The 26,120-nt window shown below is 39.7% G+C and overlaps 2 protein-coding genes across 2 annotated transcripts in view; both read left to right on the forward strand.

The window, feature by feature from the left end:
• LOC143021929 (decapping and exoribonuclease protein-like) overlaps positions 1-12,560 on the forward strand; it is a 252,942-nt gene extending 240,382 nt beyond the window's left edge. Inside the window, exons 8-10 of the mRNA XM_076179813.1 lie at positions 2,769-2,904; positions 8,790-9,486; positions 12,182-12,560. Coding sequence (XP_076035928.1) covers positions 2,769-2,904; positions 8,790-8,990 — 337 coding nt within the window. The 3' untranslated portion in view covers positions 8,991-9,486; positions 12,182-12,560. The remainder of the gene's footprint in view (positions 1-2,768; positions 2,905-8,789; positions 9,487-12,181) is intronic.
• The window catches only part of LOC143021928 (copine-8-like), a 758,082-nt gene that overhangs the window by 305,221 nt on the left and 426,741 nt on the right, over positions 1-26,120 (forward strand). The window lies entirely within an intron of this gene.

Genomic DNA, 26,120 nt, shown 5'->3' on the forward strand with positions numbered 1-26,120 from the left:
CCTTTTCTAGATCCTTAAAAGCCCAAAAAACATCCTTACCTTTTCCTATAGCTTTCTCACATATCTGTCTTGCCACAAAAATCTGATCTACACAACCCCTACCTGTCCTAAAACCAGGGTTGGTGATTTTTTTTATCTTTAAAAAAAAAATAAAAAAAAAATTGGATTTTTTTTATTTAAATCAGATTTTTTTTATTTAAATCTGATTTTTTTTATTTTATTAATAATCAGCATAAAAGATATTGTGAAAGTTATATATATATTCTATATGTTAGTGTAAAATACATTTGAGGTGTTTTTACAGTGTTGCATCATCTCTCACTTGCTTATAACATGTTTGAGCTCTCAAAATCAGCAATTCAGAAGTGTAAAGAAGAACTTGACTGTCATGTTGGCAGTGTTGTTACAGATAATGCAGCTAATGTAAACAAAATGAGGAAACTGTTAGAACAGGAAAATGAACTGAAGCTGGTGACCTATGGCTGTACTGCACACATTTTGAATCTTCTGGCTCATGATCTGGAAATTGACAATATTAAAGAGCATGTGGTGAATATAGTAAAATACTTTAGAAACAATCATTATGCTTCTGCAAGATATCGTCAGGAAGGTGAGCAACGTCTTGTTATGCCTCAAGACACACGATGGAATACCATGTGTAACTGTCTGAAGACATATATAAAGAACTGGCCTGCTCTCATGAAAATATATGAAGTTGATAGGGAGCAAATTGATGTCAGAGTTAGAGAAAAGGTGTAACTTAACCCTGAAGCGGTCAGCAGAGGACCTACTTGCACGACTAGAACCAATAGCTGTGGCTTTAGACAAAGCACAGAGTGATAAATGTACAATTGCTGAAGCAGTGAACATTTGGAAAGAATTAATCACAACTTTAAGCAATGGCAGAGATGCCCTAACTGCTGTGAGAAAGAGGTATGACCAAGTCATAACACAAGCTCATCTTCTTGCAAACCTAATTCATCCTTCCCTTCAAGGAAAACTGCTTAGTGAAGAAGAAGTGAATAATGCAATGGACTATGCTAATGAAAGGTTTCCTTCACTTGTCCCAGTCATCATGAAATTTCAAGCCAAATCGCCTCCTTTCCATGCATTTAAGTTCAGTGATTTTGTGACCAAGTCTATGTCAGCTGTTGAATGGTGGAGGTCACATTCAAATGTGTTGGATAGTGATGTCATTTCAGCAGCACAACAACTACTGTCTGCAGTGGCTTCTTCATCAGGGGTTGAACGAGTTTTTTCAAGCTATGGTATAGTACATTCAAAATTAAGGAACCGGCTGGGAACAGAAAAAGCTGCAAAACTGGTGTTTTTGTTTAAAACTATGAATGCACACAAAATGGATGTATATGATGATACTAATGATCAGGATGCTTAAAAGAACCAAATTCATTGTCAAAAGAATTAAAAACCTTACTTTTTTATATTCAATTTTTTTTTGAACTACTTTCAGAGAAGTGTTTCATTATTTTTTAAAAGAAGATTGCTTTTACAGAATAAATTCAATGTGCTTTTGCTCTGAATACAGGCTGCAATAATTTTCTTTTTTTTAAATTCATTACTTCAAGAAATAAGTATAGCTCATTATAAGTAACCCTTTTTGATTTCCTTATTCAATAGCAAGTAGATTTTTTTTCTATTGCAAAAGGAAGTGATTTAGCATTTTAGTCCTTAGCTCATTACAAGTAAATCCCTTTGATTTCTTTCCTGATGGATGTGAAATTTTTTGTTGAACTGTACAATAAAAGAAAGCATTTAGTATAAAGTCAGTGTGCTTTTGCTCTGAATACAGGCTGCAATAATTTTCTTTTTTAAATTCATTACTTAAAGAAATAAGTATAGCTCATTTTAAGTAAACCTTTTTGATTTCCTTATTCAATAGCATAAGGATTTTTTATGTTTTTATTGCAAAAGCAAGTGATTTAACATTCTAGTCCTCAGTTCATTCATTACAAATAAAACCCTTTGATTTCTTTCTTAATGGATGTGAAAATGTTTGTTGTACTGTACAGTAAAAAGAAACATTTAGTGTTCTATTTCTCAGAAATATATAAAGCAGGTATAATTATGTTTGTTTTTATATTTTTCATGTACATTCCATATTGCTTTGGGCAGAAGTAAATACTGATTTAAATAGATGATTTTTTAAAAAGAATCATTTGATTTAAATCTTGATTTAAATCACTGATTTAAATCATCATGATAAAAATCAGCCAACCCTGCCTAAAACCACACTGTTCCTCACCAATTACTCCCTCTGTTCCTCTCCTAATCCTCTCAATCAAGACCCTCCCATAAGCCTTCCCAACTACACTCAACAAGCTGATCCCTCTGAAACTACTACACTCACACTTGTCCCCCTTGCCCTTGTAAAGCGGAACTATACAGGCACTCCTCCAGTCCTCTGGCACTCTACCCTCTCTTAAACAAACATTAAATAACCTCACCAGCCAGTCCACCATAACTGTACCTCCTTCAGACACTCTGCATGGCATCCATCCAACCCAGGTGCCTTACCTGCTCTCATCATCTTAACTGCTGCTTTCACTTCATCCTTCATTTTCCTCACTCATCACTCTCATTTTCTTAGCACTTCCCACTGCAACTACCTTTCCCTCCCAATCCTCCTTCACATTTAGCAACTCCCTAAAATACTCTGCCCACCTTACTTCATAATCTGCCAAAAACTTACAAGTATAAAAGAAAATAGTTTTCAAAATAATGGTCACCTCATATTGTTGTTCTTTCAGGTTCAAACTATTAAAAACATGGCTTAAATGTCACTTGTGTGGAATTCCAAGGGTGCTTATTGGCTTTCGTAATGATGAAGGTGTTGTTAAAAAAATCAAGAAGATTTTTGCTGCAGAAATGCCAATTATTGCTCAGGTAAGTAAATGTTAACCTGGCACTGATATATTTACCTAGTTGTATTTTACGGGAAGGGGAGCTATGCTCGTGGTGTCCCATCTTCGTATCTCGTTTTATCAAGACTGTTTTTAAATTCGTGTATTGTTTTTGCACACACCACTTTCTCATCTAACTTGTTCCAAATGTCTATTACACCTGTGGAGAAAGCTGATATTTTTCAGGTCTCTTCTATAACTGTCTTTCTTGATTTTCTTTCCGTGTCCTCTTGTATGCCCTTCATGATTCTATAAATAGTTATCAAGTCTCCTCTCTTCTTTGCTCTAATATCTGTAGCTCAAGTTTTGCTAGTCTCTCTTCACCCTCTTAACCCTCAACTGAATAAAATCGACGGGCGGCAGCAAGAACACAAGTCGTGAAAGGGGGTGATTCTCCTCTCTCTCGCTCTCTCTACTATCTTCTCTCTCCTCCCTCGCTCTCTCCTCTCCCTCTCCTCTCTCTCTCTCTCTCTCTCTCTCTCTCTCTCTCTCTCTCCCCTTTTGTAAATATCTGTCTCTTTCACCTTCTTCACCTTCTCATTTCCCTTCCTTCTTTCCATTCTTCCTTACTCCTACATTCTTCCTTTCCCCTCACCCAATCTTCCATCTCCTCCTCCTCCTCCTCCAATCTTCTGGAACTTTTCCTTCTTTCAATGAACTGCTTATCAGACTATTTATTTTGTCTGTTAGTTCATTCCTGCATTCTCTCAAAATCCAGTTTGCCATTTCATCTGGTCCATGGAATTTTCTGACATTGATATTACTCAAGTGATTCATTATTTCATTCCTTGTTACTTCTATCTCTTTCATAGGGGGGATTTAAAATGCTTGTTCATAATTTCTGCCATTTCTATTTCTTCTGTATATTCAACTCCTCCTTGTTGTAGTTTCTATAATTCTTGTTTGTTTTACAGTTTGGTTGATTACAAATCTGTAAAATAGTTTTGGTTGATCTTTGCATTTTTCTATGATATCTTTTTCGTATTTTCTCTTTTCTTCTCTGCACACTTGTACTTAATTTCTATAACTAGTATATATTTTCATTTATAAGGTCTTTTGTCTTCCATTTTATCCAAGCTTTATCCCTTTAGTCTTTTAACTCCCTACATCTTTTGCTGTACCAACACTTTACTTATTCTTTTTCTTGTTTTTGTCTTGGAACATACTTTTCCACTCCTTTATAGATTTTTGTCAAAATATTCAATTTCTCTTCTACTGTTGTTTCCTTTTTGTGTATTCTTTCCCAATTCTCTTATTTTATCAAAATTTATTTTTCCATAAATCAATCTTCCCTTTCTATATATATATATTTTTTCATGTATTTTTCCTAATTTATTTCCAGTTCAACCAATCTGTGGTCACTTTTACTTATTGGTGTCTTATATTCATTCTTGTCCACTATTTGGGGTTCTGATGTGATTATTAGTTCCAGTCTTGATGGTTCTTCCTCATTTCTATACTTAGTATTCCCTTGTATCCATTGTGTCATATACATATATGTATATATGTATATATACATATATATATACATATATATATATATATACATATATATACATATATATATATATATATATATATATACATATATATATATATATATATATATATATATATATATATATATATATATGCCATCCCTCACTACTTGCCGGAATACCCATTTCAGGGCCAAGTTAAAGAAACTGGGTGCTAATAGGCATCCTTTCCTCACACCAGATATAATCTGAAAAGGCTCACCAAAATTTCCTGAGACCCTCACACGGGAGGTCATACTGTTGTATAGGGTTTGAATGAGTCTTATCAGATTGGATGAGATTCCAAGGAGGGCTAAGACCTTCTCTATGGACACAGTCGTATGCCTGCTTGAAATCTACAAATACTATATGAAAATCCTGAGTGTACTCCCATCTCTTTTCCAGTACTTGGCGGCCTGAACCCAGCTTGGTACTCACCTAACAAGGGTTCAGTGTATGGTAGGAGCCATTTATATATCACCCTGGCAATGATTTTGTAGATTGTGGTGATTAGCAACAGACTGCGAAAGTTATCACAAAATCTTTTATCTCCCTTTTTGTGTAGAGCTACAATTATGGCATTGTTTATTCCGTCAGGTATTTCTTCTTGCGTCCATATCAGTCCTACTAGTTCGGTAAGTTCTCTAAAAAGGATTTCACTGCCTGCCTTCAAAATTTCGGCATTCAGCATATCAATCCCTGGGGCTTTATTGTTTTTCAGGGTCATGATAGCATTTTGCACCTCAGCTCTTGTTGGTGGCACTTCTTCACCAATTGTGTCACTGAGCATGTGTCCTGCCTCATCAAAACTGTCTATTGGCAGCTCTGGGTTCAACAGTTCAGAGAAAGTTCGGTCCTCCTTTGCTGGACCTCCTTTTCTTTAGTAATAAGATTGCCATATTTGTCCTTTATGCCAATGGCTTTTGGTTGGAAACTTTTTACTTTCCTCACTTCCTTGTAGAAGTTTCTTGCCTGATTATTTAAGTTGTCATCTTCCATCTTTTGAATTTTATTGTTTAGGAAATGGTGTTTCTCCTGCCTTATGATCTTTGCTGTTCTCTGTGATTCTAGATAGATGGCTTTAAGGCCCTAATCACTAGGATCTCCTAGCTGCCTCAGTCTGTCCTCTTTCCTTCTTCTCACAGCTTCACATTCTTTCCTCTTCCTTCTATAACCGCATATTTCCTCTGTCTTTGTTAGGGCTTCTTTTTTTTTTTTTTTTTTTTTTTTTTTTTTTTCTTCTTCCTCCATTATTATAAAAGAAAAACGAGGGTTAAAATACAAAAAAAAAAAAAAAACTGTTATTGTGCCTAATACACTGTTATTTTATTGTAAGTAAATGTATAAACACACGTGTACATTAATGTGTATATAAAAAAAAACCACACAGTACATACTGTACAGTACTACATGATTACATCATGGTGTGGGCAGTGGTGGTGATGGTTGACCGAGGTGTTGCTGGAGGAAAGCGAGTTGGTGGTGGTGAGTCATCATGAGTCGATGGTGGTGGTGATGATGACTCGTGACGAGTCGATGGCCCTGGGTGTGGTGAGTCTTCACGAGTTGATTTTGGTGGTGGTGGTGATGACAAGTCGCAACGAGTCGATGGCCCTGGGCGTGGTGCGTCCTCACGAGGTGATGATGTTGTTACCCTGGAGAAGGTGTCCAGCTTGGTCTGCCTCATTGGCCACTTGCTGTGTTTTCTGATCAGCATTTCTTGAATCATCCGTAATGATGAGGTGTAGCTGCACAATTGTTCGTCAGGAGCAGGATGTTCAATAAAATCCAGGAGCACTTCAAGGCTTTCTGGCCTCAGAAAACTTAGGCCTTGCCTCAACAACAACCTCATCATTATCATCATCACTATCAGAGTGAGGCTCGTCCGGGTGCATCACCTCTTCAGCAATTACTTTTCCATTTGTAAGTGCATCCCAGGGTCTCCTTCGTCACACTCTAGCCAGTCTTGCACGTCCTCTTCTGTGGCCGCTTCATTTGCTTGCTAGAATTGATTGTGAAAGCCGCTTGCCTCAAACCCATCAAAGTCGACCACTGTCTCACCCACATGCAGCAGGCAATTTCAACCACTGGCTAGAGTCGACACAAAGACCTCTTTCCAGGCTGCGTTGATGTTGTGCAACACCGACAAGATTGTACCATTTCAGTTCCTCCACATTCCTGTCCTCCTCGTCGACAACAACCATCACCTCTTCAAGGAATTTACATCGATATATCCTCTTGAAAGCGACGATTATTCCTTGATCCATGGGCTCGATGAGGGAGGTGGTGTTTGCTGGCAGATATTTCACCCGGATGCGTCCATTGTCAGTAACAAGTTCAGAGGCGGGGGTGCGCAGGTGCGTTGCCAAGCAGCAAAAGGGCTTGTACACAGTCGCAACTGATGTTCAGCACCTGGGTCTGGAAGTTGATGATTTCCGGCACTGCATGGTTGAAGTACCAGGTCTTCAATATTTTTGCAGGGAACCATGCCTTCATTGACGAGCCATACAGTACCAGCAGAGTTCATCAGTCCTCACATACACTGTAGCTGCTTGGCTTTCCCCACAACAAGTGGCTTAAGCCTATAAAACCCTGATGCATTTGCAGCACACATCAGGGATAATGAGCCTTGCACAGCTTCCTGCCAGGGACTGATTTTTCTTGTTCACTTGCCAGGGTGTTTTCTGGTATGGAATGATAGAACAAGCCTGTCTCATCACCGTTGTACACTTGCCCGAGCAACAAGCTCTCATCATTCATCAGCTTCTTGATTTCTTGGCGACAAGGCTCTACAGCTGCAACATCTGCCTCGAGTGTCTCTCCATACACCTTCTTCTTAGACAGCCCATGTCACAGCTTAAACCAGAACAGCCAACCTTCCGATGCTTTAAAATCAGCCATCCCAATGTTCCTGGCTAACCTCTGTGTAGCAGACTTCATCTCCATTCCTCTTACCATCACATCACTACCACGTTGCTAAAGATACCACTTCATGACACACTGGTCCACCTCCACATTCTTCGGTTTTGCCATGACCTGCACAGAGAAATTAATTACACACATTAATATATTATCTAATGCAAGTGCATATAGCACACAATCATAACACATACTAAATTAATAGATAAACACATTAATTGTTGTCTAACACAAGCGCATGTGGGGTACAATCTTAACACACGATAAATTAATAATTATACACATTGATTGTTTCTAACACAAGTGAATGTGGGGTACGATCTTAACACACAATAAATTAATAAATAAACACATTGGTTGTTGTCTAACACAAGCGCATGTAGGGTACGATCTTAACACACGATAAATTAATAAACACATTAACTGATTTCAAACACAATGTGGGGTATGATCTTAACACACAATAAATGAATAAATAACATACCTTTCGTTCAGTCCATTTTCCAGTCTTAGATGCAGCAGAAAACTCAATGGTGTAGGCATTGTGTTTGTCTTTGCCCCGTCTGAGGTCAGACAAGGTTGACCTCGCAATGCTAAAGTGGTCCATGAGGTGTGCAGTTGACCACCCTTCCTCTATCTTCTTGATAATTTCCTGCTTCTGCTCCAGGGTCGGCACTTTCCTGGCTCTCTTGGGAGGTGGAGGAGTCATGCACACAATGCAGATCACACAGCAAAGAAACAGCAGGAGTTCCAGCCATACTGTCTGCATGAGAAAGAAGGAAGTCGGCATGGGCAGGGGATGGGGCATGGGGGAGGAAGGGGGTGGGACGCGCGGGCTGTTTGAATCACTCCAGATATGTTTGCCAGATCCCTGTCACCATTCGGGTACTGGAGGGAACTCTGGTGGTTAGAGGGCATCCAGATAATGGCGAACCGGATACAGGAGGGATTACTGTATATCATTTCATAGTTATTCTGTTGTATACTCCCCTGGCCTGGCCAGCAAACCTCTTGTAAGGCCAAAATTTCAACACCGTATCTTTGACTTCGTTGGCAGTTTGACGTATGATGCCAGGTCTGAAGGTGCTTCTGATGTTCCATGTTCCAAATCTAATTCTGTGTTTCCATCACAGTTGTCTTGTATTCAGAGATCAGTCCAGTATCTCTATTGTAGTTTCAGTAACAATGGGTTTAAGGTGGGGGTGTTGTTAGCCCCTGGCACTCAAGACAGGTTATACAGCCTGACACTCGGTCATTGGTCGTACATTCAGTAGAAGCAGGGGCACCACAAACAGGTAGTACACCAACAATTAGGAGGCAGAGGCTGTGTAGACTTAACAGTACCTTATAAGTAACCTTAAAGTCTGTGTATTGCGCATTCACCCTCAATACCCTTCCATTATAAAGTCTACAGGTATTTTTTACTTTACAGGACCATTGGACTCCAAATGTCACCTTTAATTTCTTGGAAAAGTTCTTGAATTATGTGAATGATATTGTAGAAGATGATCCCAATATTGTTTATGTCTTTGAGCGGCAGATAAGAAGTGCTGTACATTATAGCAGGTTCCAAAAGAGTGATCATCATGCCATTCTAGAAACCTGGTTTATTAATGAATTTGATGAGGACTAAATAAGGTCAGCATTGTTATTATGTTTGAGATCATAACTGTAGAAATATTTTTCTGTGCATGGTGCTAGAGCACATTAGTCACAATTTTGCCTCCCTTGAAAGCCTGGATTCCAATCCAACAGCACTTGTCAACTCCCTATTCCTGGCATTTTAAACACATAGGAGAAAGGTATAAAGGAAGCTTTGGTCACATCAAAGCACCTCTTGATTTAAGCTGAGTTATGTCAGCATTTATTATTATCAACAATATTCTGGGTCTTAAGTGTAAAACCAAGAGAAAAATAAGTGGTTTTCATTTATCTTGAATTATATGTGTGTATGTGCATGTATATATGCAGCAAAAAGTTAAAAGAAAAACCTCAAGCGAAGAAATAAGATAATGTAGTAATTGTTCTCTTTATAGTTAGTATATGTTATAGTATGGTCATTCTTCTCTTTTTAGTATAAATAATAATTATTCCCTATATAGTACATGTAGTACTTAATCCCTATACAGGTACACCTCACCTTACGTCGTTAATTGGTTCCAGGAGACACGACGTAAGTCGAAAAACGACGTAAGTCGAATTTGCTTACAAATAGGCTAGGTAGGCCTGGTGTAGCCTAGGCTAAACTGCCAATAGCCATTTTTCAGTACTTTATTTTACTTTTGATTGCATTTTTTATTAAACAAGATTAATAAAAATCTATTTTAAGTTTCCAAACAGAACATTTATTTATCATTTTGTAATAAAGTATAAAAAAGTACCTGTATTTATTCATCAATACGTACAATTTGCTGTACTTTATGAATGCATTGTCAATTACATACGGTGAAACAAAACAAAAAACAAATAAATAAAAACTAGTTTAAGCTTACAATCATTTTGTAATAAGTGAAAAATTGAATAAAGTATTTTTAATTTACCAATGCAGTACGTACATTATGTCGATGTTTACGCGTTGCTATTTCACGGTGCTGTACTCTATGAATGCATTTCAATAACATACGGTAAAACAAAACAAAAAAGAAATAAATAAAAACTATTTCAAGCTTACATATAATCATATTGTAATAAGTGAAAAACTTTAATGTATTTTCAGTTTACCAAAGCAGTAGATACAATATGTTGATGTTTACGTTGTAGACGTAGATGGCTGTCGACATCAACATCAGCTGATTCTCGTCGTTCGACGCGTAAAAACTGGTCAAGAGTGCCTTGAACCGTCTTCTTGTTCTTTTCTTCAAGGATTAGATTATAAGGAGCAAAAGCTTCATAACAAGCCCCCATTATCTTGGAAAAGCGTTGAGCATTTGGATCCATATCCTCAAACATAGCAAGACCTTTTTCGATGTGTGCAAATGCTTCCTCCATTTTCTTAATGGTGAAGTGGCGTGGCTCAGATTCATCGTCCTCTTCTTCTTCTCTCTTTTGTTGCTCCTGAAGTTCCATCAAATCCTTGTTCGTCAGTAACTCCTTGTCTTTTTCAAATAAATCTGTGAAATCCTCTTCCTCCAAATTCATATCCAGCTCTTTGCTCATTGTAACCAAATCTTTGTTGACAACAACAGTATCGAAGCCCTTAAACTCGTGCACAAATTGCGGGCATAGCTTTTTCCATACACCATTCATAGCAGTGCTCTGAACATCATTCCATGCTGCTGCTACATTCTGTAAAGCTTTGTAGATGTCATATCCCTTCCAAAAGTCGCGAAGTGTGATAGACTCATCCATTTCAATTGCAGCTATTGCTTGCCGTAGCGTACGCTTCATATAATAACGTTTGAAGATAGCAATTATCCCCTGATCCATTGGCTGGAGAATAGACGTAGTGTTTGGGGGGAGGTATATGACGGTAATGTTGGGGTGAAAATCTGCGATAAGATAAGTAAAACCTTAAAAGGAATCCTCTTCTCCTTACAATACTTCTCTGCTGCTGGGACAAAATTATTGAAAAACCAATCTTCGAAAATAACAACAGTGACCCAAGCTTTTGAGTTAGCCATCCATATAACAGGGAGAGATGCTTTGGGTATATTCTTCAGGGCACGGGGGTTGTGTGCATGATAAACAAACAGAGGCTTTAATTTAAAATCTCCTGCACAGTTACCTCCCAACATTATGGTCACACGTTCTTTTGAGACCTTGTAACCTGGAATCGTTTTCTCTTCCTTGGAAACAAATGAACGATCTGGTAATTTCTTCCAATATAATCCTGTTTCGTCTACGTTGAAAATTTGCTCAGGAAGAAACCCGTTTTCTTCGATGATTTTCTTCAGTGTAGCAGGAAATTCCGCTGCTGCTTGTTCATCAGCTGATGCGATTTCACCTTGTCTTTTAAGGAAGTGATAATTTCTCCTGTTTTTATATCTCATAAACCATCCAGGACTTGCTTTGAAATCTACATCTTTCTCATCTGGATATTTTTCCTTTAGGTCCTCAAAGACAACGCTTTTTCCTGAATGAGCTCTTGACTAAGATTCGCATTCTGACGATTCCTCCTATCAACCCAAATCGAAAGAAGATTTTCCATTTCTTCAAATCAAATATCTTACCTCTTTTCTTGTTGATGATCGTGTTCTTCATCAATGGGGCTTCAGATGTGACATGTGTTAAAATCTTGTCTTTATTATGCACAATCGTTGATACAGTTGTCCGACTTACTCCAAAACATCGTGCAATCGATACAACTTTTTCACCATTACAATGACGTTTTATCATCGCAATTTTCTCCTCCAGCGAAATAGCATGACGCTTAGCACTTTCACTAGAACTTTTCTTAGGAGGCATGGGGGCAAATATTACAGTTACAAGTGAATGTTAATGAGAAAATTGACAAAACTTCAGTAAACAGATAATAATCCAAAAGAATTGCGGGAGTCGAGACGCCGCTTACGGTAAATACGTATTGTAAGTACCGTTGCGATTTCATGTTCTAGTGGACTAGGCCATACTACTTTATGGTATATATTTTAGCAGTTACTGAATCTTTATATAATTTTACATGCTTTTATTCTTATTTATTGTAACATGAATTGCTTGAAACGCTTGAAACGTTTTTTGGTGTTTATGCGATTCCATTATTGGCTGACCGACGTAAAGTCAAGTAAAACGACAACTTGAATTTTTTTCCATATTATTTTTGAAAACCGACGTATCTTCGAAAACGACGTAAGTCGAAACGACGTAAGTCGAGGTGTGCCTGTATAGTAATGGTTTTATGTTTGTAGTCTGTGTAGTCATTACATAATCACTGCATGCATCATAAGACCTATGTAATTTAGTAGTGCCCCATATACACACTCAGCTTTGCAATTTGCCATGTGTATATTCCTTAAGTGTCCCTGTATTGTTGTAACATAACCTATAATCATTTTGCATGCAGGTTCCTCATTTCTAAGTATATCCCTTATTTTTATTTCTTTAATATATATTTATACCTATCTGTATTCTATCTACAAGTTCCATTTGGCAACAGGGTGCCAGAAATGTGTCAGTATGCCAGGCTCCAGTTTATGCCTGAGTGCAGTTGGCATTTAATTCTGGTAGTGTGTAGACCATGAAATAAACAAAACTTGGAATATCTAAACAGTGTTTAACTTAACTACACTGGTGATTCTCCACCACAAGATCAAGCATTTGTCACAGTGATAATGTGGTAAAGAATGTACACATCCTTTCTTATTTTACAGGGGATTCTTAACACGGGTTATTCTTTGTGTTAAAACCCTGAAAGGCTACTTAATGTTGAAATGCTTAGTATACGAGTTTTTACTATTTTTCATGAAAAGGTAGTACTTTTTTTTATGTCTAAAAGGTTTTGAGGATATTCAATTTCTTTGCTGTATCAGATATTCTAAGAGCCAATTATGAGGTTTAAAAAAAAAAAAAATATGCGTACTGATGTCAAAGCAAAATGTACTTTATTTAGAAGTTAAAGATCTGGGTCCCCTTCAAAGTACTCTCCTCCCCAACATACGCACTTATCCCAACAGTGTTTCCAGTTGTTGAAACAGTCCTGGTATCTTTTGTAATGTCCTTCAGCTCCTTTGTCGCATTTGCCTTAATCTCGGGAATCATCTCAAATCTTCTTCCTTTCAAGGGTCTTTTGAGTTTGGGGAACAAGAAAAAATCACAAGGAGCAAGGTCAGGTGAGTAAGGGGTGGAAAAGGATAGTGATTGAGTGTCTGTCCAAAAACTCATGAGTTCTGAGGGCTGAATGGGCTGGAGTGTTGTCGTGATGGAAAAACCAGTCACCATTCCTCCACATTTCTGGCCTTTTGAGTTGGATGGCATCCCTCAGACGTTTCAGAACTTCAGTGTAGTAAGTCTAGTTCACTGTGGAGCCTTCGGGGAGATACTCATGGTGAACACCCTTAGCATCAAAGAAAACTGTCAGCATCACCTTGACCTTGGATCGAACTTGGTGAGCTTTTTTGGGTCTGGGGGATGTTTCACTCATCCACTGGGATGATTGGACCATTGTTTCAATGTCAAAACCAACCCATGATTCAACCTGTTATGATCCTGAACAGGAAGTTTTCATCTTCTGAACGATCAATCAGTTCCTGACAAACCTGGACACAATGGGCTTTTTGTTCGTCCATCATCAGGCATGGCATAAATTTCGCAGCAATGCAGTCCATCATCATTCTTTTTTTCAAAATCTTGTAACAAGATCCAACTGATATCCCTGACAGTCAGACATCTATTTGCCCACACCAGGGTGTTGATTTTGTCAACGTGTGGGTCGTCGGTTGACATGGAAGGTCCAGGATCATCATCTTCAATGGACTGTCAACTATCCTTAAAATGCTCATGCCACTTGAAACATGCTGTATGCTTCATAGCAACATCACTGTAAGCCATGTTAAGCATAACAAAAGTGTCAGTTGCAGATTTTCCAAGTTTAACACAAAATTTCACAGCAAGTCATTGCTCCTTCACGTCATTCATTCCGAAATCCGCCAAATGAAAAAATTGCACTTCACTAAAAACCACGTAGCTAATACACAAATAAAGTATCTACAATCAAGAAATGGCATCGTAATCAGCTGATCTGTGCAAACCTAACGACACCAAATGGATTCCCCTGGAACCAACTGGAGCTATGCAATTCAAACAGACTTTGTATTTTTTTTAACAGACCTCGTATGTCCAACCAAATACTATAGACTACAAATTCTATATGCTCTAAGAACTGGACTAATGCTGTAATGATGAGAAGAATAAAAAGACATAATACATAGGTTCCATATGCATCAAATTTGAAACATTTTCTATTTCTGTTAACCAAGGAAAGTCAACTGGTTATATGTACATGCACATGTTTTGAAAGGATTGTAGAGCTGTGATGATTTTGCTGAATGCTGGACAGAGCAGAGGTAGTCAAAGAAAAAGGTAGATTTATAAATCAGGCCTACATGTTATTAGCCTCATCGCTAGGTTTTCTATAGACTTTATAGACACTAGTAATATTTCAGGAGTGCCACCTTATGCCTCTTTATTTTTCTAACCTCAAACAACTCGCCTCTTCAATTACACTAGCTTTCCTTAAAAACATTTACACAGATGTATGTTTTTTTATATGAATTATATAAATCTTCTTTGACCACATGTGTATATGCACTCATCTTTATCACAGCCTGTGATGGTGGAGAAACAAGGAAGGTGTCATATTATTTTGCAAGTTGAATAGAATTTTTGTTATTTATCTGTACTGTAATGTTTGAAGTTTGGGAATAAGTGCAAGAGGAGTGTTGCATGGCCGCAAGTCTGTGTTCCTTTGTAATAGATGTACTTTTCATGTTACCACCTGTTTCGGGTAGTTGTAGCCACGTCCTAATTTTTTCGTCTTCCTGAATTACAGATTGTATGAAATACAATATTCTATGTTCCGTGTGTATTATTCCTTTGTTATCCTTTTATTTTAGTTAGCTAGGATATTGTTCATATTGTATATTGTACCTTATTATGTTAATGATCTCTGTATGTGTATTATGTTATTCCACTCACCCTTCCTGTAATAAAATAAATGATAACGGTTTGTGAGTTGGCAACTGCTGTCCCCCATGGTGAGCGCAGTCATGAGGTATACTACTTCTTACACTCTCTCTGATTTCTGAACCCGTATAGAGCGGACACTTCCCGCTCCTCTATAATCCCTAGGTTAAGTGTGTTAGGTGGACCCTAGTGGTAACAAGTGGTCCGGATAGGCATAAAATAAGTGTGTGTGTAGTGCTAAGTGAATATGTAAATAATTTATGTTAGAACACCATAGTTTTGCCTTAACCTTGCCCCTTTGAGTTATTCACCGGTCACCTAAAACTATTGACATATGTGCATGAAAGTACTGCACAGATTTATATTTGATATGCAGTATATTGTTACCCTGCCATTTAGTCGCAATCTGGTTCATCAATGATTGGAGGTAGGATTGTTTCTCCAATGAAGATTGGGCATTAATGGGAGGCGTAACAGGAGAAATGTGAAGGTAAATGTGGGTAAAAGTAAGTTGATGAGATGTACAAGAGGAGAGGATGGTGGCAATTTGGAAGTGAGTATTAAGTGAGGCAGGAGGAAGTGGCTAGCTTTAGATACTTTGGGGCATATGTGGCGAGAAAGAGAGGAGTGGAGGGCACAATCTAAAATTGAGAGAAGCAAATAAATGCCTTGGAGTATGTAATGAGAAATAGACTTTTGGGAATGGATGTTAAGAGGAGAGTATATGAAGGGGTGATTGTGTTGACAGCACTGTATGGGGCAGAAACATGGAACATACAAAAGGAAGAATTTAAATGTGTTTCAGATGAAATGTCTGAGAAGTATGGCAGGGTGAGTGAGAAATAGGTGAGGAGGAGAGTGGGTGGGGAAAGGTGTTAGGAGATAGGGAGTATTGGGATGATTTGGACACATGAAAAGAACGAGTGAAGATAGATAAGTAAAAGAAGTGTGGAAGGCAGAGAGGGATGGAGTGAACATGAGGGTGATATAGGATGAGATGAATGGATGGGCTAAAAGGGGCATTGAGAAAGGGATCTTTTGAAGAAGGAAGGGATAAGATGGAAGATATGAGTGAGTGGAGAATGGTTGTGTAGATGATGCTGTGATGTTTGGAAAGGGGTAGGTGGGAGATGGGGGGTTAGGGAGTGGTTGTGTGTAAGCGATAGTCTAATGCAGCCTGAAGAAAATTATCCCCATTTTTCCTTTTTCTACATAAAGGGGACGGAGAGGGTGGTCACCAATTAAATGAATCAGCATTGTTGTGTCTTGCTGCATTGCTTTTGACTCTGGCAATAGGCAGGATGCAGGGATGACCTGTCGGCCAGGAGGAGCCAAGAAAAGAGGGAGGGGTGGTGAATGGGAGTGGAGTAAATAGGGATGAAATGGGTGGGAGTAGAAGTATCCTTTTTGACTTTGGCAACCTCCCTTGTAAAGGGGAAAAGCTCTTGATTATAAAAATGTGTGCTTTTGAACTTTACCTTGGTCAGAATATAGTAATTTACTTTTCACACAAGGATGCCATAAATAGATGTTTTATTCAAGTGGTTCGGGTGGTATTTCAACTGAAATTCATACACCGCTGCAAAATATGAATTTGCAGTAGAAATCAATATTGATTCATATTAATTGTTATTTGTGAGAATTGTTTTTTATTCTGACATCCTTGATTGGGGCAAGGTGACCTGTGCTTAAAAATTTCCTTCTTTTCTATATATGGCTGCAGTTTTTGTCATTCTCACACAGGTGTGACTTTCTTTAAGGGTGGTGTCACCAGTACAGTCTGTTTTCTCCATGTATACCTGATTAAACATTTTAAGGATATTGTAGTGTATCTACTGATATTGGTGTTACTTCTGACATTCCATTGTCTGCAAAAAAATATATATATTTCACATAAATAAGGTCCCTTTACAAGGGAAAGGGGGACAAATGTGAGTGTAGTAGTTACAGAGGGATCAGCTTGTTGAGTGTAGTTGGGAAGGCGTATGGGAGGATCTTGATTGAGAGGATTAGGAGAGGAACAGAGGGAGTAATTGGTGAGGAACAGTGTGGGTTTAGGACAGGTAGGGGTTGTGTAGATCAGATTTTTGTGGTAAGACAGATATGTGAGAAAGCTATAGGAAAAGGTAAGGATGTTTTTTGGGCTTTTATGGATCTAGAAAAGGCTTACGACAGGGTAGATAGGAAGGCACTGTGGGAGGTACTGCAGATATATGGGGTAGGAGGAAAGCTGTTAAGAGCAGTTAAGAGTTTTTACAAGAGTAGTAGAGCTTGTGTTAGGATTAGAAATGGAGAGAGTGAATGGTTTGAGGTAAAGGTGGGACTTCATCAGGGATGTGTTATTGTAACGGGACGGGTGTAACGGTATCGTTACATCATTTCCATCCAACGTTACTTGTAGACACAAAATGTAACGGGGTCGTCACATCATCACGAAAAGGGTTCACTGCACAAACGCCTCTAAGTTTTTGTTCTTTATTGTCGTATCCAACACAAACTTAGTTTACACACTATTACACAGTCTTATCACTAGGGCAAGTCACTTAGAACCGACCGCTCTTCGGGTGTGTGAGCTGGTTTTGATGCCCGGAAATGACAATCTCAGCACTTTCTTGTGTTGGGTTTAGTCTTTAGTCTTTACATTAATTTCGAGAAGGTCTGTTGTCTCACATGGGTGGTGCAACTGCATTGATTACTTATTGCTATCTACTATTATACATGTTAAATTATATATCCAGGGGAGGATCGTTAGTATACGTAATATCGTATGTCAGTACTGGGTGGCTACTAGGTTGATCGCGTGTGTTCGTTCATGTGTTTGGTGGTCGAGGTGTTGTTGCGAAGCCAAAGGATTTGACTCGGCGATTTCCACTGAGCCTCGTGATGTTTGACTCAGCGATTAATGCCTGTGCTGGACAGTGTGTTAAGGAGTGGGTTATATGACTGGGGTTATATTACTCGTCATGTATGTGAGCCGTATAAATATCGCTCTCCCCCTGGGGTTAGGTGGCTCCCGGCACCTAGGTTACATGGTTTACAAAAGTATTTATATGGGTAATACATCGAGAAAAAAATTTCAGAGACACAAAATCCTGTGGGATTAAAAATGTGAAGATGGGGTGGTGTTGTTGAAGTGAATCTGAGGTCCCAAGGGGGATCATGAACTGTAATTAAGGGGTAGTGATGTTGTGTCTCAGAAGTGTAGCGTTGTGTCTCACCAGATTACATGTTATATTAGATTTCACATGAAAGGTTACACTATATGTTTGATAACACTGTTTAAATCACTTTCTAAATGTTATGGTTTTTATGGTTTAACACTATCACTGTGGGGGGGGGTGTCGTTTTCTAAATAATGTTCTATGGTCAGTTTGGTGTGGCACATCTCTTTCTAACTGTTATGGCGTTCATGTGTTTTAGTACCAACACTGTAGGGAATTACATTTTCCAACCCAGTTCTATGGGTAGTGTGGTGTAACACATCGCACTTGTTGGCAATCACAAAATATATATATATGTATATAAGGTTTCCCGTGAGGAATATTATGATATTCATGAATGTGGATGAGACACAGCATAAACTTAATCTAGGTTTACAATAATTTGGGTATGGAGGTTGAAAGGTTATGGAAGGTTTTACTTCGTGCAACAGAATATGAATATTATTATTAGTATAAAGAGAATGATTAAGAGGGAAAGGGCTGTGGAGGTATATGGAAGAATCCTATGATGTAAGTCGAATGAATCCATGTCTAGAGTGGTTGATTTATTCAGTTGGTGTATTATGTCTATCTTGCTTGGAAGGATGGTATCGGGGATCTTAGGTAGGGGAGGGAGTATTAGTTGGGTTATGGGGCCTAGGTCGTGGGTCAAGTTGAGGGTACCTTGGTCGTGGAGGTTATTGGGGAGTAGCATTGAGTTCATCATGTAGATTTGGCAAATGTCTGGCAGTGTGACAGAGCCGTTGATCTTATGGTGGGTGGGTGGTTTACGGGGGCACATGACAGACACTAAGGTTGGATGAGGGAGATATAGGAAGTGTTTATGTCCTACATGTGTATGGTGAATTTGGGTGTTGTCTGAGAAACGGAAATCACAAGTTTCGGTAAAATGTATTCTGTCGGTTGTAAGTTCTGAGAGGCAGGGTTGGGATTTAGTTAGTTGGAAATGGAAGGGATAGGCTGGACAGATGTGGAAGTTGGGTCATGCTGTCTTGCAAGTTGCTATGGTCTCCGGTGATGTCAGTGTTAGCCACTGACCGTCGGTTGATTTTAAGATGGTAGAGGTTGGTAGGTTGAGGGTCATTGTGCGGTTTTGGTAAGGGTATGGGAAAGGATAAATTTCCCAAAGGGAGAATCTCTTGACAGGGTCCATCGGTATGTTGATTAAAATAAATTGTTGGAAGATAGTTGATGCTAAGATAGGGTAATAATGTTGTATTTCATGTTTAGAAAAGAAGGGGGTAAGTTGTAGTGTACTGTGGGCTCGTCGTAGTGTCTGGGTAAGCTGGGTTGGGGTGATCATTTGGAAGTCGACTACACCTGCGTGGGCGTTCCAAATGTCTCTCTGTATGAGATTGGTATGGTCTTTGAGGCTATCTAGTTCTTTGTCTAGTTTATTCAGGTGATAAAGGAAGAAAAGGGCCGTTTGGGAATTTGTGATTTGAGACAACTGGGTGTTTGTGAAGTGTGCAAGGTCATTGTATTTGTCAATGACCGAATTTACAGAATCAGCGAGGAGGTCTATGTTCTGTGAATTTAAGTCTATGAGTTTCCCTTGTTGTTGGAGTACTCTTGTTATTTTTCCTATGTGTGAATCAACTGTTTGGATGTCTTTATCAGTAGCAGTTCCAAATAGGGATTTAGAAATAATGCCAACGAAATCGAATAGACCTCTTTTGGTTCTTCCGGTCTTTGTAGTGTCGTTGTCTGGGTCTGGGAGGTGGTATATTGTGTATTTTATCTTGTCAAGTTTACTTTGTAATGAGTTGACGTTTTGGTAGAGTATCAGTGAGATCTCATAATTTTGATGAGTGTTATTTGGTACTTGCCTGCCTATCATTTTCTCTACTTGTAGTAGGTCATTTTGTAGTTTAGTAATTGGTTCTAGCAAGGATGTGGGTGAGATGCGGAGTTTCACCATGATGGAGTCTTCGACGCATGCTGTGGTGCCATGTCTGTGGACTATGGCACCGGGCAAAAGCCTTGGGACAGAGAGGGCGAGGTGGACGATGAGAGGGAGGAGTTGTAGGGATTTCATCTGTGGAAAAAGGGGCAGTGTCTGAGTGACTAAGGATATGTTTATCTGACTCTCGCTAAGGTTATATTGGTCGGAAGGAAGTAGAGAAGTTTCAATAGATATGCGGAAAGTAGTTCTTATTGGAAATGGGCCATTTTAACCTCCACCGATAGATACATGATGTCCTGCATCTTCAGGGGCGAGAGCTAGAGTGCATGTTTAATTGCGTCGACGCAGAGTCATGGGATGAGACTTGCGTTTTGGTGATTGGTGTGTGTCTGTGGTAGGTGGGTTGTGGATGGGAGGTGAGATTGGGTCGAGGTTCAGTTTGACCTTTCTCAACTTCTCTCCATGTATTTACCTAGTTGTATTTACCTAGTTGTATTTTGCGGGAAGGGGAGCTATGCTCGTGTTGTCCCGCCTTTGTATCTTGCAGTGTCTAGTTTGTTTTTAAACTCATGAATGGTTTTTGCGCATACTATTTCATTGTCCAGTTTGTTCCAAGTGTCCAAAACTCTATGAGGAAAACTGTTTTTCTTCAGTTCTCTTCTATAGCTATGTTTTTTTATTTTCTTTCCATGTCCTCTTGTGTTTCTTTTGTCCCAGTTAAGTAAGTTCTCACTATCGAGTACCTCTGTGCCTTTCATGATTCTGTAGATGGTCAATAGGTCACCTCTCTCTCTTCTTTGCTCCAGTGTCGGTAACTCCAGTTTAGCCAATCTCTCTTCGTATGATAGGTTTGCAAGTGCAGGTGCCATTTTTGTAGCTGCTCTTTGGATTCTTTCTATTTTCTTTATATTCTTTTTGGTACTGGGGGACCACAATGTCGCTGCATACTCTAATCTAGGCCTTATCAATGTAACCAATATTTTTTTCATCATGTCTTCGTCCAAGTATGTAAACGCCACTTTTATTGATCTTAGCAAGTTGTAAGTCTCCCCGACAATTTTGTTAATCTGTATATCATAGGACAAGTCGTTCGTGATAATTACTCCCAAATCTTTTTCGGATCCTACTTTCTTTACTTCTTTGGTTCCAATTGTATATTTTCCTGATATTCTGTTTTTGCTTTTTCCAAACTCCATTATGCTACACTTCTTAGTATTAAAGTCCACTTCCCATTTCTGACTCCAGTTCCATACCCTATTTAGGTCTTCTTGCAGTGCTTCACAGTCCTCATCAGTTTCTATTTTCCTTAGCAGTTTGGCGTCATCGGCAAAGAAGCTCATGTAGCAGTTCACGTCCTCATCCATGTCATTCATATAGATAGCAAACATTATTGGTGCCAGCACAGATCCTTGCGGTACTCCACTGATCACCTCTTTCCAGTCTGAATATTTTTCTCTGAGCACTACTCTCATCTTTCTACCAGTCAGAAAGTCCTCTATCCATTTTAGTAGGTTTCCCTGTATTCCTCCTATGTGTTCCAGTTTTTTTAGTAGTTTTCTGAAGGTGGTGTGATTGGAAGGATCTGTTAGTAGGAAAACATTGTTAGGGAGTGAACTTGTGACTGTGAAGGGGCCTAGGAATTTGGGTTTGAGTTTGTTTGTCCTACTTGAGTCTTTTACCATGACTGAGTCGCCAAGTGCTATGTCAAGTGGAATTGACCGTTTGTGTTGTTTTGTCTTTGTCTTCTCCTGGGCTTCTTTCAGGTTTGCTCTAACTTGTTTGTAAATGGTTTGCATACCTCTTTTGATGCAGTGTGCGAGGTTATCTAGGTTGTATAAGGGTGGGGGTGGTTGGTTGAATATTTGGTAGGGTAGGCGCATTGGTTTGCCGAAAATGATCTCATGTGGGGACATCTTTGTTGCGGAATTGACTGTGCTATTGATACTGGCTTGTACCTGTGGTAGCCAATCTTCCCAACTGTCCATGAGGTCGTTGACCAATGGTCTGAGAATCTCTAGGACCTTGCGATTTGTTCGCTCAGTCAGACCGTTTCCCTGTGGGTGGTATGCAATGGCAAATGTTTGGTCAATGTTGTAGAGGTGTGCTATTTCGCGCATCACCTCATTTTTAAACTCTGATCCATTGTCAGATAACATTGTGTGTGGTATGTTGTATCTACAAAAGATATTGTTGACTAGGGTTTTGGCTACAGTCTCTGCTGTTTTGTCTTGGAGTGGTATTAAGATTGTGTATTTAGAGAAATAATCAACTGCTGTGAGTACATAGTTGGAACCTTGATGGCTCGTTGGCATTTTCAGTAGGTCAATGCCAAGTGTTTCCCATGGCTCAGCAGGGAGTGGGATATCTTTTATGTTGATTTCCCTCGGGTTAGGGCCTCTGAATTGGTTGCAAGTTATGCAAGAATCTATGTGTGTGGTTATATCTCTTTTCATGTTAGGCCAGTAATATGTGTGCCTAGCAGTGTTTAGTGTCTTATCTCTGCCCGAGTGGCCTCCCATTGCACTGTCGTGCAATATGTGTAGGACCTTGGGGACTCGGGCTCTGGGGATAACAGTAACCTCTCTTGTATTAATGGTTCTCCTTATGACTCCGTCGACCAGTTTGAGTTCCTCAATAGGGACAGGTGGTCGGGAGTGTAAGGGGGTTTGTGAAATGAGATGTTGTTTTATTGGGGACCATATTGGGTCACTGTCTGTTTCATTCTTAAGTTCCCGCATGGGAATGCATGTGATTTGGGTGACAGGGTTGATGTGGTTTTGTCTGCTCAAGGAATCTGCCACTACATTAGCTTTTCCAGCTAAGTAGGTTATTTTGGGATCAAAGTCTAGTAAGGTGGTTTTCCATCTAGCAATTCTTCCGTGGAGGTCTTTTGTGTTGAAAAGGTAAACTAGGGGTTGGTGGTCTGTAAAGATGTTTATATTGTACCCTAGAATGAGATGTTTAAAGTGTTTGAGTGCCCAAACGATAGCTAACCCTTCTTTGTGTGTTGTAGAGTAATTATTTTCAGCCTTGTTGAGGACTCTACTTGCATAGGCTATGGGGTGCTCTTTGCCGTTGTCGTCTTTTTGTTGTAAGACTGCGCCTATTCCTACAGAGGAGGCGTCTGTGTAAAGAAGGAATTCCTTCTTCATGTCAGGGAAAACTAGTACAGGGGCTGTGGTGAGTGCGTGTTTGAGAGTGTCGAAACTTTGCTGTTCTGTTTCTGACCATTGAAATGGCTCGCCTTTCCTTGTGAATTTGGTCAGAGGGGAAGCAATATCAGCAAAGTTTCGGATAAAGTGTCTGTAGTATGATGCAAGACCTACGAAGCTTCTAGTTTGGGTTGTGTTTTTGGGTGTTGGGAATTTGTTTATAGCTTCTATCTTGTCTGTGTTGGTATGGATACCTCTGGCATCTACCTTATGTCCTAGGAAGGTGAGTTCCGTCTGTAGGAATTTACACTTTCCTAGTTGGACTTTCAAACCTGTGTTTTTGAATCTTTTTAGGACAATCTCTAGTGTGTGAAGATGTTCTCTTTGTGTGGGGTTGTAAATGATGAGGTCGTCTAAGTAGACGAACAATGAGACTCCTATCATGTCGCTGAAAATGCGGGTCATCAACCTTTGTTGGGTTGAGGGGGCATTCTTAAGGCCAAAGGGCATACGCTCAAAGTTGAAATGCCCTTTATCAGTGGAGAATGCAGTTACGGGTTTTGATTCCTCTGTTAGTTCGACCTGCCAGAAGGCTGACTTAAGGTCTATTGTGGAAAAAACAGAGTTCCCGTTGCCAATGCATTGTAGTACATCTTGCATGGCGGGGAGGGGGTGTGGGTCAGATTGAGTTAGGTTATTGATTTTCCTGAAGTCAACAACAGGGCGTAAAGTTCCGTCTTTCTTTGGGACTAGGAAGAGGGGACTGTTCCATGGGGAGTCTGAATGGGAAATGACGCCTTGGTGTATCATCTCTTGGACACTGTCATTGACTTGGGATTTCCTACTGTGAGGTATGCGGTAAGCGGGGGTGTATGAAGGGGGGGTGTTAGGGGGAATTTGGATGTGATGTTTGATAATATCACATTTGCCTAGTGGTTCACCTTCTAAGGCTATAGCTGATCTATTCCTTTGTAGGAGGTTAACAGTTCACTATGGGTTTCTCCGGTAGCTGATGTCGTGATTTGGTCTGGGTGGATAGGGGGAAGGGGTTGTGTTGGTCTCACTTGGTTGATGTGTTGTGGCAGTGGTTCCTGGATAGGGGAATTATGGAGATGGACTGCGCAAATGTTTGTATTCTTCCTGATTTTACGGTGTTGGTCTGACATGTTTGTTAACATAGCTAGTGTATGCTTATTGTCTGATATTGTATCCCAGGAGGACTCAATGGCTATGTTGTTAAGCCTGGACGTGTCTGAGTCGATTATGACGTCCTGATGTTCGATTGCACCGGGTATGTATAGTGGGACTGTTATTGAATGTCTAGGGGGTATGATGACTGTGTTTGACATCAGTGCCTTTGAGGTGACATAAGGGGGTGGTCGGAAGGAATAGCTGTTAGTGGGATTTGGAGTATTGTAGGAAGGTGGACTTGAGAGATGTTGTGTGTCTGAGTCGGGTGTCTCAGGAACTGTTGACTCATTATTTACATCTCGGAAGGAGATTTTGTTAGTCTCAAAGTCTATCTTAGTTTTCCAAATCCTCAATGACTGTAATCCTATTATACCTTGTTGATCAAGACTCCATTCATCAGCTATGTGGAAAGGTGTGAAACCTACTTTGGAATCGTTCACTTCTATGCTCAGATCAACCATGTCGTGAAGTGAAATGGTGCTCCCTTCTATTAGGAGTCCTTCCATATTGGAAAATTGAATTTGGGGTGGGTCATTTAATGCTTCGTAGAGAGCTCTTGGGATGATGTTCAGGTTTGTTCCTGTATCAACCATCATGTCAACTTTAAGTTGATCTACACTCACTTCTAGGGTGAGGTAGTTGTGTTGTGTATGAGATATTCCTATGGTGGTTTGGTGCGTGAGGCTGGTACACGTTCCCCCAATCGGTGGTGTTGGGTTGAGCGTGTTGTGTGGGAGGGAGCTGTTTGTCGAGGGGTGGTGAATGGTTGGTTAGTTCTCTGATGAGGTTGTTGTTGTGTTTTCTGTAGGTAACACTCTTTGTTGGAGTGAGTTGTTGTTTTGTGTAGGTTGCAGTATTTGTTTGGATGTGTTGGTGTAGGTAGGAGTGGGTGTTTAAAGGGGGGTGGAACTTGTTTGTTTTGATTCTGAACTTGACACTGAGCATTCGTATGCGAGGTAGTAGCATGCACTGAGCAAGGGATGGGGTGGTGTTGTACCTGCGGGTGTTGTTTTTGCTGTGTCCAACACTGGGCATCGGTGTGGGAAATGGTTCCATGAACTGAGCAAGGGATAGGGTGGCGTGGTGCCTGTGTTTGTATTTGTTGTTCTTGTATGCAGTCTTTTGTGTTGTGACTGGTTGATGAATGGTAGGAGCACCACTTAGAAGGTTGTCCTTGATTGGTGGGAGGGGGCTGCTGTGAGTGAAGGCTATTTAGTCTGGGGAGATGGTTGGGGGTGTCTAAAGATAGATTGCAAGCATTCATGATATCTAAGATATAGGTATAAGCTAGAGGGTTTCTAGTGTCTAGTTCCCTTTTGGAGGCTTCCTTTAAACACTTTGGAGGGAGTTGGGAGAGATAGGAAGCTATCTCAAGGAATGTTAGTAGGTGTTTTGTTGGCATTACATTTTGACCAAATTGGTCAGTGTGAGTCCAAGGAGAGTTATTCTCTAGGTCCTCTCTGACCTCTTTAATTCCGTTTGCTACGAAATCCATAATGTTAGTAACGGAATGTGGTTGGACTCTAGTGTTATTGAGGAAAGTGATAAGGAAGGATATATTATTTGCTTGTTTGTTGTGAAAGACCTTAAGAAGGTGGCGTTTATATTCCTGATATGTGATTCCACATGCAACTAAGCTGTCTAGCATCCTTGCCTTTGAACGGCAAATGTCAGAT

Source organism: Oratosquilla oratoria, chromosome 43, assembly GCF_046742065.1.
Source record: "Oratosquilla oratoria isolate Oo_2021 chromosome 43, ASM4674206v1, whole genome shotgun sequence".
NCBI lineage: Eukaryota > Metazoa > Arthropoda > Malacostraca > Stomatopoda > Squillidae > Oratosquilla > Oratosquilla oratoria.